The sequence below is a fragment of the Lonchura striata genome, chromosome 4A (genome assembly GCF_050655825.1).
Source record: "Lonchura striata isolate lonStrDom1 chromosome 4A, ASM5065582v1, whole genome shotgun sequence".
Taxonomy (NCBI): domain Eukaryota; kingdom Metazoa; phylum Chordata; class Aves; order Passeriformes; family Estrildidae; genus Lonchura; species Lonchura striata.
In genome coordinates this window covers 12,699,916-12,713,887 of record NC_140742.1, presented here as the reverse complement: position 1 = coordinate 12,713,887, position 13,972 = coordinate 12,699,916, and the positions used below count along the sequence as shown (strand labels likewise).

At 43.6% G+C, this 13,972-nt stretch overlaps 1 protein-coding gene across 5 annotated transcripts in view; it reads left to right on the top strand.

Annotated features, from left to right (window-relative positions):
* The window catches only part of MAMLD1 (mastermind like domain containing 1), a 249,530-nt gene that overhangs the window by 212,706 nt on the left and 22,852 nt on the right, over positions 1–13,972 (top strand). For all 5 annotated transcript variants that reach the window (XM_077786557.2, XM_077786558.2, XM_021547841.4 and 2 more), the window contains one exon: positions 2,587–4,293. In XM_077786557.2, the coding sequence (XP_077642683.2) occupies positions 2,707–4,293 (1,587 nt within the window). In that variant the 5' untranslated portion in view covers positions 2,587–2,706. The remainder of the gene's footprint in view (positions 1–2,586; positions 4,294–13,972) is intronic.

The window sequence follows — 13,972 nt, the reverse complement described above, 5'->3', positions numbered from 1 at the left end:
AGTTTTGGAATACCTGTGCCATCAGAAAGCTATGGCCTTATTTTATCTGTTCATATCTAGTGACAGTCTAGGGGAAATTAAGTTTTGTTTTCCCATCACACTTATTCCCCAGTGCAGCAGTTAAAGAACTATTTTTCAGAGTGTTCAGAAAGCCCACATTTTTCCCCAGTAACTCAGAGCATAGGAATGTCCTATGGCAAAGGAAGAGCTGGCAAGGACATGCATGCCAGCATGTCAGCTGGCCAAGGGTGGGAGATTCCCCACCACTTCCTGCCTGAAGGTTCCCAGGGTGCAGCTTGGGAGAACATTCTGTTTGTTTTGGATGTGTGAAGCCCCTGTAAATACTCTCTATACATGTCTGACTTTTAAATATATGTAGATAGGCTCTACCAACATGTTTCAGCCTACACAGGGCAACATCTGTTGAAACATGCAGCTCTGGCTTAATTTTAGCAGAGAAAATGAAGGAAAACAATTTCATCCATCATTAGACTAACATTTGGGAGAAGATTTAGGCCTGATTCCATTTCCTAAAGCTAAGCAAATGTCTGATGGTGCAGCAGTGTCTGGCTGTGACACTGGGACAGTCTCTCACAGAGCAGCAATCCTGGCCCAGCACAGACACTTCTGCCCAAAGAGGCTCTCAGGTAACCAGACAATGTGCACTGGAAGCAGCTCTCAGTTCTCCCCACCTCTGGTTTTTGGGCACAGCCCATGTTAAAGCAATGTGACTGGAGATCACCAGAGACAAGCACTAGTAACTCTGTAAGGGATAACTCTTGGGGAGTAAAGGGAAAATACCCAAAGGTCTCTTTGCCACAGTGCCAAAGCTGCTCTGTCTGGTGATGGAGGGTAGATTAACACCTAAAAGCTGTTCAGCAGCTCATTGTGGTCTGCAGACCTGCTATGATGATCATGGACAACCAGCTTGTAACCTCTCTTCCAAATGTCTCTGTAAACTGGATACCAGCATGGCAATGTCTGATTCTAATCCCAAACTGCATCTACACCCTCAGCAACTGTAGGCACAAATCTGCCATTGTCCCTCTGCCCACCAATTTGGAAATCAGTGATGAGAGGTGTGAGACCAGCTGAGTGAGCCACCAGGCAGCCCTGCCATGGTCCTAGCTCAGAGTCGTAGATGTTTGTGGGTGATTGCCTGAAGACAGGCTGAATGTAGGGGTGGACATCAGCTGCTTGCACAGTGCAGAAGGAGCTGCCCATGGTGTACCCACCCTGTGCCCTGCAGCCTTCACACACCCTGTGGTGACAGTGCTGTGACTCTGCACCAAAGTGCAGCAGTTGTGCAGTGACTGAGGCAAAACTGCAATGTGTTTAAAAATTAGTGTAAAATTTAGAAGTTGGCCATATGCAGCATAGCCCTAGAGTGGATCTGGTTTTGCTGGGGTTGGCAGGGGGACTTTTCTGTTGATATGAGCTTTTATTAGATGGGATTTTTTTTATAGCACTATATAACAGGAAGCACTTGGACTTACAGCCCAGAGTTGGGAGATGCTTTACTGGGAGCTGGCTTAGAGGAACCAGTGTTCTTTCACTTTCCCATTGCTGATCAGATACTTTTCTATATACTGCTTCCCTCTATTAATAAACAAGGTCATAATGGTTATTTCCCTTAACTTGAAGCAGCAATGTTAAGGTCTGATTAATCCTGTGACATACAGGTCATGCTTGTTAAAATTGAAAGCCATAGATTATTTTATGTGGATGAGATTGCCATATGCTGAAATAGTATTAGAAGCATTGTTTCCAGTTTCATTTTCTTTATATGTAGAAGGCAAGTTTCGTTTCCCTAAGATTTGTGAATTTACAACTCCATAATTTCTTGTAGGTCAAGATATTTATATAATTTTATTTTGAAAACATGTCCATTTTTATGAATGAGTGGCAGTCCTTCAAAAGAATGAAGCTCACAATGCCTTAGACATAGAAGAATAAACAAAAATTAAGAAGTTTAGCTGTTACTTACTCTTTCTGGAATTTAAAACATCTGTGATAGGAAGTTTGAAAGTCTGTTTAGATAGATAGCTGAGAATTTGGTTTGTTTTGGTTTGTTTAGAAAGTATGCTAGTTATTTCAGATGTTTGGCCTATAAAGAATGTAAAACAATTTAATTGTCTCAGGTCTGAATTTAATTCGAGTCACTGGCAGAAGGTCACTAAATTCAGTCCAGAGTTTCATCCAGATTTGCCATTTAAACCTAAAAAATGTTACCATAAAAATGTTGGCATGTTTGTTATGCAGGGAGTATAATTTCTTAATTGAAATGCAACCAGAAACTATTTTAAAAACTTCTATTATAGTCACATGACAGACAGTATTTTGTAGCTTTAGCATCTGTTTTAAAGCCAATTAATGAGATTTAGCCTTTGTCTGACTATAACTTTTTTGATTTTGGTAAAGTTGCACACATTTAAATCCTGATTGAATTTGTCTTACATGATTGGCTTTTTAATTGTATTATTTAATTTTCTTTATCTCCAACCTAGTGTTGTAGTGTGGAGCTTCAGCGCATGTCAGAATATGGTCAATAATGGATCCTTTCTTCTTCCTTTTATATTTTCACAGTTACAGGGATCCATTAAAAGAAAACTGGAAGATGATAGCTCTCCTGCCTCCAGTGGCGTGCCTGATGTCACTTTCCCAAACGACAGTAAAAGACTTTGTCTCGACGACGTAAACCTTGCCATGGGCCAAGGTGCCAATCCCAGCCTGGCGTGCCCAGAAATGCAAAGTTCTCCGTTCTCCAGCGGTCACGGCACTTCCCTGGGAGTCGCAGGGCACCCAGTGCTCCTCGAAAACAATCACATGAATGGTGGTGGCATTGGCTCCCCGTTCTCAGTGCCAGCCAACACTGAAATAAATCAGAAGGGGTCAATAGGAGGGCAAACCAACAACATTGTTCATTATGATGAGAAAGGAAACAGTTTACAGTCTGTGGACCAGGAGCTACAAGATCTCTTGGAAGAGCTGACCAAAATGCCTGATCCTTCTCCCAATGACCTGGACCTGGAGAAGATTTTGTGCAGCAAGGCTGAAGATCCACTTGGTCTGAGTCATTCCCAACCGAACATAAGCACCACTCCAAAGTCCTCCCCGCAGACTTCCCACTTGGAGAACCATGTTGCTAACAAAGACTTTTCTCCAGGCTGCAATCCAACCAGTGGAGGATCCCCTCAGATGAGACCATCATCTGCTGGAGCTAACTTCCAAGTTCCTCCCTCCAACAAACCTGCTGCATCACCCATCTCTACAGCAGCTCAGAACAAAAACCAGCCACCACCGATGCTCCCGGTACCCTTGCCCAACATGCCTGGCTCCAACTGGCATGCCCAGCAACTAAAGCAGCTGGCAGCCAGCAAGCAGGTGTCTGGTACCAAGCAACAAGTGCAGGCTCCCAGCTGGCCAACTATGTCTCCTCCTGGTCTCTCTCCTCCTTACAGAGCAGGATCATCCCCACACCATCAACCTTTTAGTCCTCAGAATGTTATGGTGTCTGGCATGCCTGCTAATAATTTATCAGGAAACAACATTCAGAGTCCTCAAAACACTCTGCTTTCAGGCATGACTTCTAGCAGCACCCCATCCAATGGCCCTTCTCCCCCTTATGGCTCTGAGAAGCTCTCCAGTCCAGCTCTGAGCCAGCAGCCCTTCAGCCCTCAGAGCTCCATGCTGCCTGCTCTGACAGCAGCCAGCTTGCCAGCCAGCAGCATTAAAAGCCCACAGAACAACTTGGTTGCCAGCATGGCCTCCACAAATACTGGACCTTCTCCACCATACAGGCCAGAAAAGCTGTCAAGCCCGGCTCTGCATCAGCAACCCTTCAGTCCTCAAGGTACCTTAATCTCTAACATCACTCCCACCAGCAATCCCACAAGTATGCAGAACTCACTTTTTAAATCAATGACTACAAACCAGACCAAAAATATGAACATAATTATGCAACAGCCATCCAGTAGCTTACAGCCAGGTCTGGTGAATGAGAGCCCTGTTAGCCAAGACCAGTTTTCTTTCAACAACACCAAACCACTGTCTCACTTTGCCTCGGAGTCAACTACTCAAAAAATGTCCCCTTTGACAGCAGGACAAGGACAGCAGTCCCTCATTCACTATCTCCAGCAGCAGCAGCAGCAGCAGCAGCAGTCTCCAGCCACGCAGCAGTCCCAGCAGACCAACAACAGCCAGTTTCTCCAGCAGCAGTTCCGACAGCTGATGCAGCCACATCGGATGCAGAGACAGATGCAGGCTGCCACGCTGCCATCTCAAAGCAGACAGGTGAGAACCTCTCCTCTGTCTTACATGGTTTATGTGAAAATACTGAGTCTTTTTATTTTCTCTTATCTTTGCTTTTCCATTTGTGTTTCAAATGCAATTTCACTAAATTTCTGAGGTGTGCACAGTGCATACATGGACAAGGCAATAACAACCTCTGGTGTTATCATAGTAAATTTATTTATTTCTTCAACTAAAAAGGTACTGTAATTCCACCATGCATTGCCTGTTTTAGCCTTGTGGAGAATTTTGTGCTATTTTAAAATATTTTTTTTTTATTTGTATAGATGATAGTCTCTTGTAACTTATATTATAATCTCCAGAGATATTCTTGTTGCATGTTTCATGTTATTCTTTCAGAGGGAATATCTTCTTTTTATCTTAGTGCCCTTCAACAAATTCATCTCTGTGTGCTTCTGAGGCTAGAAAAGATCAGGTGGGGTGAGAAGTGAAGTTAAAAGTGTCCTTCATGGACAGCAGGTCATACAGTATAGCTCCTGAATAGCAAAGAGGCAGACTTGAAATACCTGTTACTAGCATTTGCCAGAAGCCATTCCCTGCTTTGGATGAGGGCCATTCCCCACCCATGGTGATCTGTGATACCAATCGAGCTGGTAAATGCAAAAATGCAGCTGGCAAAAGTGAGGCACAGCCCTGGTTTCTGTCCAGCGACCTCCTCCCCGAGACTCAGGGGGAGATGTGAATCTGCTGCCACCCCAGATCAGAGAATGTGCTGTGAACAGTGACCTGGAGCAGGGAAGGGCTCAGGGACTGGTCTGAGAGCAGCCTGGCTGTGAGGAATAAACTTCTTTTTGTTTGGAAGAATACTTGGAAACACTGAACCTCACCACCAGTCCAAGGGCTTTGTTAGGCTGAACCAACACCTTGTGAGCAGACTCTCCAAGCTGCTTAGCTGTGCACACAGTCACTCCATCAGCAGCTTGGGAAGGACTGAGACTCTTCTCTCCCAGCAAAGCAGAGACTGATCACTGAAATTCTGCTGGGATCTGCTTGAGAGCTGAAGTGTGAAATGCGCTCCAGAGCCAGGTCTTCTTTGCCCTTCTTCCCTGCAAAGTGGTTCTTAAGGAGGAGGATTTCATGAGTCTTGGTGTAAGGCTGGTGTAACTAAATCTCATAATGTCCTGTGATAGCAATGAGAAATATGGCATAGTTACTAAATAGCAGCTTCTGAGTGGTAAATCAGTGAGGTGCATTGGCACTGTGCCCCTCCAGGATCAGCTCACTCTTTTCCAAGCCGTGCTCCCTCCGTTGTCCCTCCCTGCATGCAGCAGCCTAAAGCAGGCTGGGGAGGACTGGTGACTGACTTTGCTTTTGCAGGTGTAGAACAGGTAACAGGGGCACATCTAGTGCTCCTTAAAGGGTTACCAGTGAAAGGCCCCTTCTTCAGCAAAGACCTAGAGCAGTTTGTTGCTTCAAGCACATCAGTGTGTTGCCTCATGCAGTTTGTTGCTTCAGGCTTGTGTTCAGTGGGACCCAGGTTAAACAGAGAGTAGAGAATCTTGCTGGCTTGGGATCCAGGCCTGTAGGTGGACACACGATTGAAAGGGAGCGAAGTGCAGCAGTTCCACGAATTACTGCCCACCAGAAGTTTTACTCTGGAGGCAGGTGTGGGTGAAGAATATATTCATGGTGTTTTCCTGTGTCTTGCATAAGGACTAATAAGTTGCTAACCACAGTGACACAAACACTTTTGATCATATGTCCAAAACCCTTTGAGGTTGTTTTTTTTTTTTGCTTCACCACTGAGTCTGTGAAGTAGGAATGTCCTTGTTGGATTCCTGAGGTTTATATGCCCCAGTTTTCCCTGCTTTGCATTTTAGTCTTATACCTCTGAACCCCTTGCATCACTGATTAGACATTAAAAAAAAAAATTCCTGAAGTCAGTCTGTCTAATTGGCCGAAATATTCCTTCTTCAAGCAACTTTCCTGGTGCTCTGCCTGTGCTGCATTTTCAGCTGATTCTTACTGTCAGAAAGAGAGTTATTATAATCTTGCTGCTATCAGTAAAGATCAAGGATAGCTAAGACAATGATTACAGGTGATGAGCATTTTACGTTTTCAGACTAGTTAGGTAAGCTTAGGGTGCCTCCCTCATTTTACAGGGAATACTTAGACCAATAATTACACACCAGATGACAGTGCTCCAGTTTTACAGTCTGTTGAGCTGCTGAAGAAAGATGGTGGATGTTCAGGAGTGGAGCATTTTATAAGGTTTTGATAACTTTACTGCAAATCTTGTAGAAGACAATGGATCCCAAGTGCTGAATTAAAAGAAAGATTACATAGGAAAATTATTCTGTGTAGGAATCCTTGAGTCTGAGATAATTACTATGTTTCATGGAATCTAGCATGGAGATCTGTTATTCGTCTGCAATAGATTTCTTATTTACATTGAGAGATAGTACTGAATTGTGGATCCCACCTGCTTTGTACCAGTTTTACTCCATTTGAGTGAAGCAGCCCCAGTGGTTTTCATTTCCAGCAGTGTATCCAGAGCTGAATTTGAGCTTTGCAGAATTTAAATTCCAATTTCCCTCCTCAGGCAGGTGATGAATAGGACTTTTCAAGCTTAGAGCAGTTGTTTCATTAAAAGAAACAATGTTAAAGATTCAGTAGCTGCGGGAGACAACTTCTGCATCTCAAAAATTAGTAAATTTCTGGTGAAAATGGCCCTTTCTTAACCTCATTCAAAGAAATTTGCTCAAAGAAAAATAACAGCATTCCCTGAAATGTTGTTTAGTGCTTAAAAGTCATCCCCTTACTCCGTGTGTGTGTTTGCAAATGTGACTAAAATTTATAAAAAGAAGGCATAGTTCTCTCTTCTTTGGAGCAAGAGGTGCAGCTTTGTACAGAAGAAGAATGTGGATGGTGGCCAGTTGGAGGGAGAACAATAAACCATGAAATTTGATCCTTGTAGCAGGCACAGCAACATGGGGAACAGAGCAGCAGCCGTAGACCCAGAGTGAGCATTTTGCTGTTGTTTCACTGTGTATTAAAGCAAACATTCCACATTCCAAAAGCGGGGTTACTGCTGGTGCCTCACAGCTCTACCATTTTTGTAGTTAGTGATGTGTCTTTTAAGTGTAATCAGTCTGTGTCCCAGATCCTGTCTTGCCTGGACAACTGCTGAATCTGCTAGGACTCATCTCCCCCATGTGAAGCACTGTGTCTTTATTGTTGAGCATGGACGGGAATTGATTGAGGCGCTGACAGTTTGCATTGTGTGGCAGCACAAAGCCTGGTGGGGCTAACGCTGCTCTCTGGCTATGGGCAGGTTTTCATTTTATTCCTGTAGGTCTGATGCTGGTGAGTGAAGTTATACTCAAAGGTCTGGACTCATAAATCCTAATAGAAAGATGGTAGCAAATGCCAGAGTCAAAGGTGGTCTCCAGAACTATCACACGCTGTTGTCAGGAGTAAGGCTTCACCACTTGACTCTATCGGCTGTTTCTGGGCACATGAAAAGCTGCATTTGCCCAGGCAGGTTGACTAGTTGGGCATCTCCCTGATTTTCATGTCTAAATAGAGTTTGTACTTGCAGATTTCCTGTTCTGGAATGTCCAATACCCTGGGCCCAGTTCTGCCTTCAGCAATGCTTATACAACGCCCCACTTGCAGAAAAGCTGTTCTGTCAGTCCCTCCAGTGCAAGAGCAGACACAGGGCTCCCCTGTGGGATCCCCTCCTCCCTGAGGGCAGGAAAACCAGCCGGTGATATTCACAGTTCAGGCTGGAATACAATAAACCCTTTGGTGGCTATTTCTTTTCCAAGCCCAAGCTGATCTGAGTTAAAACTTGGGAGTCTCAGGGAGGAGGGCAGGATTACCCAGTGGCTGCTCTGTGTGTGAATGCTGAGACCCAAAACACAGCTGAAAAGGTTGTTTTGTTGGGGGGATGTAGGTGATAAACAGCCATTGTCTGGGAGGGACACGCTGTGTCTCTGAGCTCCACTTGCACCTTAGGAATCAAATGTGCTATTCTTAGAGCTCTCTGCATTCCTGCTGACATCCAGAGAGCTGTACACTGGATTGTCAGTGAAGGGTGTATTTGTTTCATCTCCATTGCCAAAAATACTGATAGAGAAAAAACGACAAGGGAAGAGACAGAGAGAAAACTAATATTATTTGCAGTAAAAGTGGCTGTATTTTTACTACATATGGACTGCATATGGGATAGTGAAGAACATGCTGAGGACTAAAATATCCTTTGAAAAGCAAAGTACTTCTTTGACTGTAGTAAAAGCAGCAATACATTATCTGAGTTGGAAGAATAAACTATAGGTTGCAGAGAAACACCAAAACTTCTGAGCTAGATTAAATTTTTTTTTTTTAAGTTAAAAAATCTTCTTTCAGAGTGTAAATTTTCTAAATATAGCAACAAAACTGAAGAAGAAATGTGCTGTTACAAAGAGCAAACTGACCCAGAGGTTAGATGTCAAAGGTTAAATAACTATAATGGAATACAAAATACAGCTTTTATTAATATGAAGAAATGATAATACCGTGGCCTGATTTCTGGGTGCCATATATTATGGGAAGTTATTTCTGCCTGTGAAAAGTCAGTGCACTGTGACTGTTAGGTAAGACTGTTCTGACTCAGCAGCACTTTATAAGCTCTGATGCAGGTTGATGAAGAGTTTGGAAAAGCAGAGAACACAACCCGCATCATCTGAGTACGTACAGTCCTCCTGCAAGTACAGGGAAAATAATGTTTTATTTGGGATTTCCAAGATGTCACAAGGCATCTTCCTAATGCATAAAACAATTACAGTATCATGTTTTATTAATAAAACCAAAAGTACTGGCCAGATTTCACCTGCAGCTTCAATCCCCTACCCTTTTTCTTCAGGGTCAAACTTATTTTTAAAGCCACTTTGAATGAAGTTCTACTGGTCTCTTCTCTTCTCTTCTCTTCTCTTCTCTTCTCTTCTCTTCTCTTCTCTTCTCTTCTCTTCTCTTCTCTTCTCTTCTCTTCTCTTCTCTTCTCTTCTCTTCTCTTCTCTTCTCTTCTCTTCTCTTCTCTTCTCTTCTCTTCTCTTCTCTTCTCTCTCTCCTCTCCTCTCCTCTCCTCTCCTCTCCTCTCCTCTCCTCTCCTCTCCTCTCCTCTCCTCTCCTCTCCTCTCCTCTCCTCTCCTCTCCTCTCCTCTCCTCTCCTCTCCTCTCCTCTCCTCTCCTCTCCTCTCCTCTCCTCTCCTCTCCTCTCCTCTCCTCTCCTCTCCTCTCCTCTCCTCTCCTCTCCTCTCCTCTCCTCTCCTCTCCTCTCCTCTCCTCTCCTCTCCTCTCCTCTCCTCTCCTCTCCTCTCCTCTCCTCTCCTCTCCTCTCCTCTCCTCTCCTCTCCTCTCCTCTCCTCTCCTCTCCTTTCTCCTTGGGAACCAAGTTTTTAAAATCTATGTTTTTTTCTTTTACCAATGCTGTGAAGAGAAAACCAGATTTGATTTCAAAGGACAGTGGCAGCACAATACCAAAGCAAAGCCTTTGAGGCCTGAAGAGCTTTTGAAGGCAAAGCAACAAGCCCTTCAGCTAATTAAGTGCCTTTGAATGGGGGAATAAAGGAAGCTGGTGATGAATCTGGATTACAGAGAGCAGTAAGGCTGAGCCTGGAGTTTGACATCTCCACAGATGTTAAAACATCTTCTTGAATGGTCATTTCTGAATTTATATTTATCTGTGCATTTGCCAGCGAGTTGATATTTTCTTCAAACTTGGAGATTCTCCGTTCTCTTCTCAGGAGTCTGAGAGGAGCTTGACTGCAGCTATCAATTGCCTTCTTCTTCCTTCCTTCCCTCCCTGTGAATAAATAATGTCAGATAGGTTTTGGAAAGTAAGAAATAAACTTGTAGAACAAAATGGGGTGTTTGGCCTCAACATATCAACAGTAATACAGCATTTTCAGAAGTGCAGTAATCAAGATAAAAAACCTTAATTCGCATCTGATCTTCTGAGCCCATTGCTCTTTTGCAGTATTTTTATAAATTGCATGTGTTGTCTTCTTGTGTTCCATTTTGGGTATTTCAAAGCATTCCCCTGTTGTAGTGGAGCCCTTGCAGCCATGTCTTAACCTTCCCACTTCTTTGGCTTGTATTTTAAGATGTTTGCAGGCATTGATGTTTCCAACAGCTCTGCCTAATGCACTCATAATTCCTTCCAGTTTAGCTCTCTGTTGTGCTGATAGCACTCTTGGACACCACACAGCACATCATTAGGGGAAGCAATCTGCAGAGAAAAAGCTTGTAAACAGACCAAATCCTTCTAAACACCATGTGGGGAGCATCCTCCCCCACTCTTACCATCACCCACCTTTTGGATCTGAAATTAATGTGGACACCACACCAAAGCTGCAGCATTTTCCTCATCCAGACAGGTCTTTCCCGTGGTTATGACCTGTTTAATAAAATGTAAAATGTTCAGCCGACACTTGGACATTTAGGACACAGACAACTCTATGGGAATCTCACACTGGACAAATTAAAATCCAATTGGAAAGAAAAAAGAGGCTCAGGAGGTACTGTGAGCACCAGTGAGGGGTACTGGAGGCGTTCAGGGAAGTCTTTCTCTTCATTATGTGCAGGACAGAGAAGTGATGCCTGCAGGGCTGAGGTAGGATTGGCTGGGTGGAGAAGGAGGAAGTGTAGTGCCCATGTGCTGTGAACGTATGGGGAAATGTGACTTACCCAGAGAAATGTAGGACAAGGTGCTGCATTCCAGCCTGACAGGCTGCTTGCAACCTTCAGGTGCTTCAGGATGGGGGCTGTGTGTCCATGCTGTGTGTCCAGGCTCTGTGTCCATGCTCTGTGTCCATGCTGTGTGTCCATGCTCTGTGTCCATGCTCTGTGTCCAGGCTCTGTGTCCATGCTCTGTGTCCAGGCTCTCTGTCCATGCTGTGTGTCCATGCTGTGTGTCCAGGCTCTCTGTCCAGGCTCTGTGTCCAGCTCTGCGTGGCACGGCTGTGTCCCTGCTCCAGTCCAGGGACAGCCACAGAGCCGTGGGTGAGCAGAGGAGCCATGGCACAGGGATTCTGTGTGAGCCCTGAAAACCCTTCGCTTCTGTGGTTTTCAGCTCCAAGCAACAGACAGTTGCTTCCTTCTGCTCTTCAGTGCAGGATGGGAGAGAACCTCCTCTCCCAAAGGTGTAGGGAAAGTGGTACTATCATGCTGAAAAATGTCTGATTCACCTGCTGTACCCAAACCCCTCTGACCCTGCCAGCCCGGGTGGACTGTTCCTTTCAGTTTTTCCAGACAGCTTGGTAGCAGTTCACAGGTGTTCTGAGCTAAATGCTGAATCAGGCCCCATCTGCAGATTTTCTTGCCTTTTTTTCTCCTCCCACATAACCCAATTTACTTTCTTTATTATCACAGATTAGAAAAAAATCCATATGCAGAAATCTTTAATTAAAAGCAGTTTAGCAAAAGGTTTTGAACACACATATTCTCTCAACTTAGAGATAGTGCTCTTAAATACAATGAAGTTTTAAACATCCTGGGATGTTTATGGGAATCTAGGGAAGGACTTGACAAACTTCTAAGTGCTTGACCAAGCACTTCTCACTGGTTGGCTTCAGGATGAATGCCATAACTTCCTTCAGTGTATCATTCTTAAAAATTACAGCTTGTAGAGTGCTTAGTGATGGGTAAGGTATATCCTCACCTACAAGTCAGCACACCCATAATTCTTACATTGTAAAGGTGTGTTCATGGCCCAGCGTGCTGAGGAATAGCGAGGAGGAAATGGTTTCCATGACCCTATCGTACACCCAGCTCATTTCAGCTGTGCTGTAAATTCCCATTAATATAAGAACATCTTCATTCCATTTTCCCCAAGTTTTTGGAAGGTAGGGTTGTATGTTGTCTGTATTTTCTCTCTCTTTCTTACTAAAATACAGTTTGGGGAGCTTGTGTTGAACTAAAAGCAGCCTGGCTTTTGGAAAATGTTCTCACTTCCCTAAAATCATGCCCTACTTATTTCCTTAAATTTCATGCCTAAATTAATAAATACTTTTAATACTTTCCACAGTGATACTGTTAGAGCATGGCATCTACCCTTAGTCCAGGGGTGCTTTCTACCTAATATTATCTTATTATAGTCTAAAATTATATCAGTACTTCACAAGGCAAAAAACTGTGCAGAACCGAAGTCCAATTTAACAACTAGAACGAAGGCAAACAAGTGTGTAGGAGAGTCCGGGGGATGCTGGCAGTGCCGTGCCTGGCTCCGGCAGGGCGGGCTGGCCGGAGCTGCCCCTTCGCCTTCCTCTCCTGCTCCTCCGTCCTTCCTGCCCGGCTGCAGCGAGCGCTGCACACCAGCTCAAAGTACAAACATGTTTTGATTCAGATGCAATACCTAGAAATAACTTTCCTGGTAAAATGAACTCGGTGGGGTTTTTTGGTTGTTGTGTTTTTTTTGGTGTTTTTGGTTTTTTGGTTTTTTTTTTTTTCCTTTGGGCATTTTGGAGAAATTTCAGCGTGTGGGTGGGGGAAAACAAAGCCGTGTCTGTAAACAGGAACTGATATTGTCTGTGGGACTGAATGGGGAGAGAAACTGAACTGGCCTCGGCGATTCTCTCATGCATCTGTGAGCTGGAAACACTGGGATGATTCACAGTTTGCTGATTAATACAGGAGCAAGCAAAATGGTGTGAATTAACGGCCATTACAGAGCTGCACTGGATGGCAAATATCCCCCCAGAACAAATGATGTTTCATGAAGATTGCTTAGAGGAAGAGGTAATGGGTCTTAAATACGAATTAGAAGCAGTCCCATCAAAGCTGTTAACATTAAGGTTTGAAAGCCAAACACTATTATGAGCTGTTTTCAAAAACTGTACATTTAGGAAGCCTATCAGTCTGCCCTGTTGGCTGTGTAATATTTCTGTCTTGAGCACTTTGGATATTTCAAGCAGCCAGCACTAATAATTGATAGAAATTCACAATCTGAATGCAGCAGCTCTTCTTAGGGCTTTGAAGGCTAATCACTCTATTACATGTTTTAAAGTTAAATTTTTTATAGCACATATAAAGGCAAATATCATCATTATCAGTACAAAATTCTGAAAAGCTACCATTAACTACCATTAACAAGAAGTAATCCTGTATTACAGTTTAATCCTTGGAATATAGGAATGTTAAAGGACAAAGGTAGTAAACACATTACTTTAGTATAAATAATATTCTCTGTATAACCAGCAGAATTATTTAACATTTGTCATTGAATTAATGAAAATGCAATTCTTTGGATCAGTGTCAGACAGATACAGATGTGAATGCATGTTATGCAGAAGCTGTGCTGAGCTATTTTTCCCCACTACAGAATTGATGAGAGACCCACAAGGAGGGTAAGCCCTTTTAATGTAGCCAAAATAGTGTGATATCCTGGCCTAAGACATTACATTAACAGCTTGATCTTGTAAAGATTCAAACACACACACCTAAATTTACACAGTGGGAGGTCATTCCAGGATGACTGCAGGATTATTTCTGAGAGCAGAGTGAATCATGTATGTATCTAGGCTTTGTATGCTCAAGAAAGACCAAAGGTGGAGCAGAAGGATGCAGCAAGGGGCCCAGCAGTCGTTGGCAATGCTATATTAGTGCTGCAGCAAAAAAAGACAGGGAGTTGGAAGCTTTGATGCACTTGTTCCTGCCTCAGCTCAGGTTTACATTTGAATTA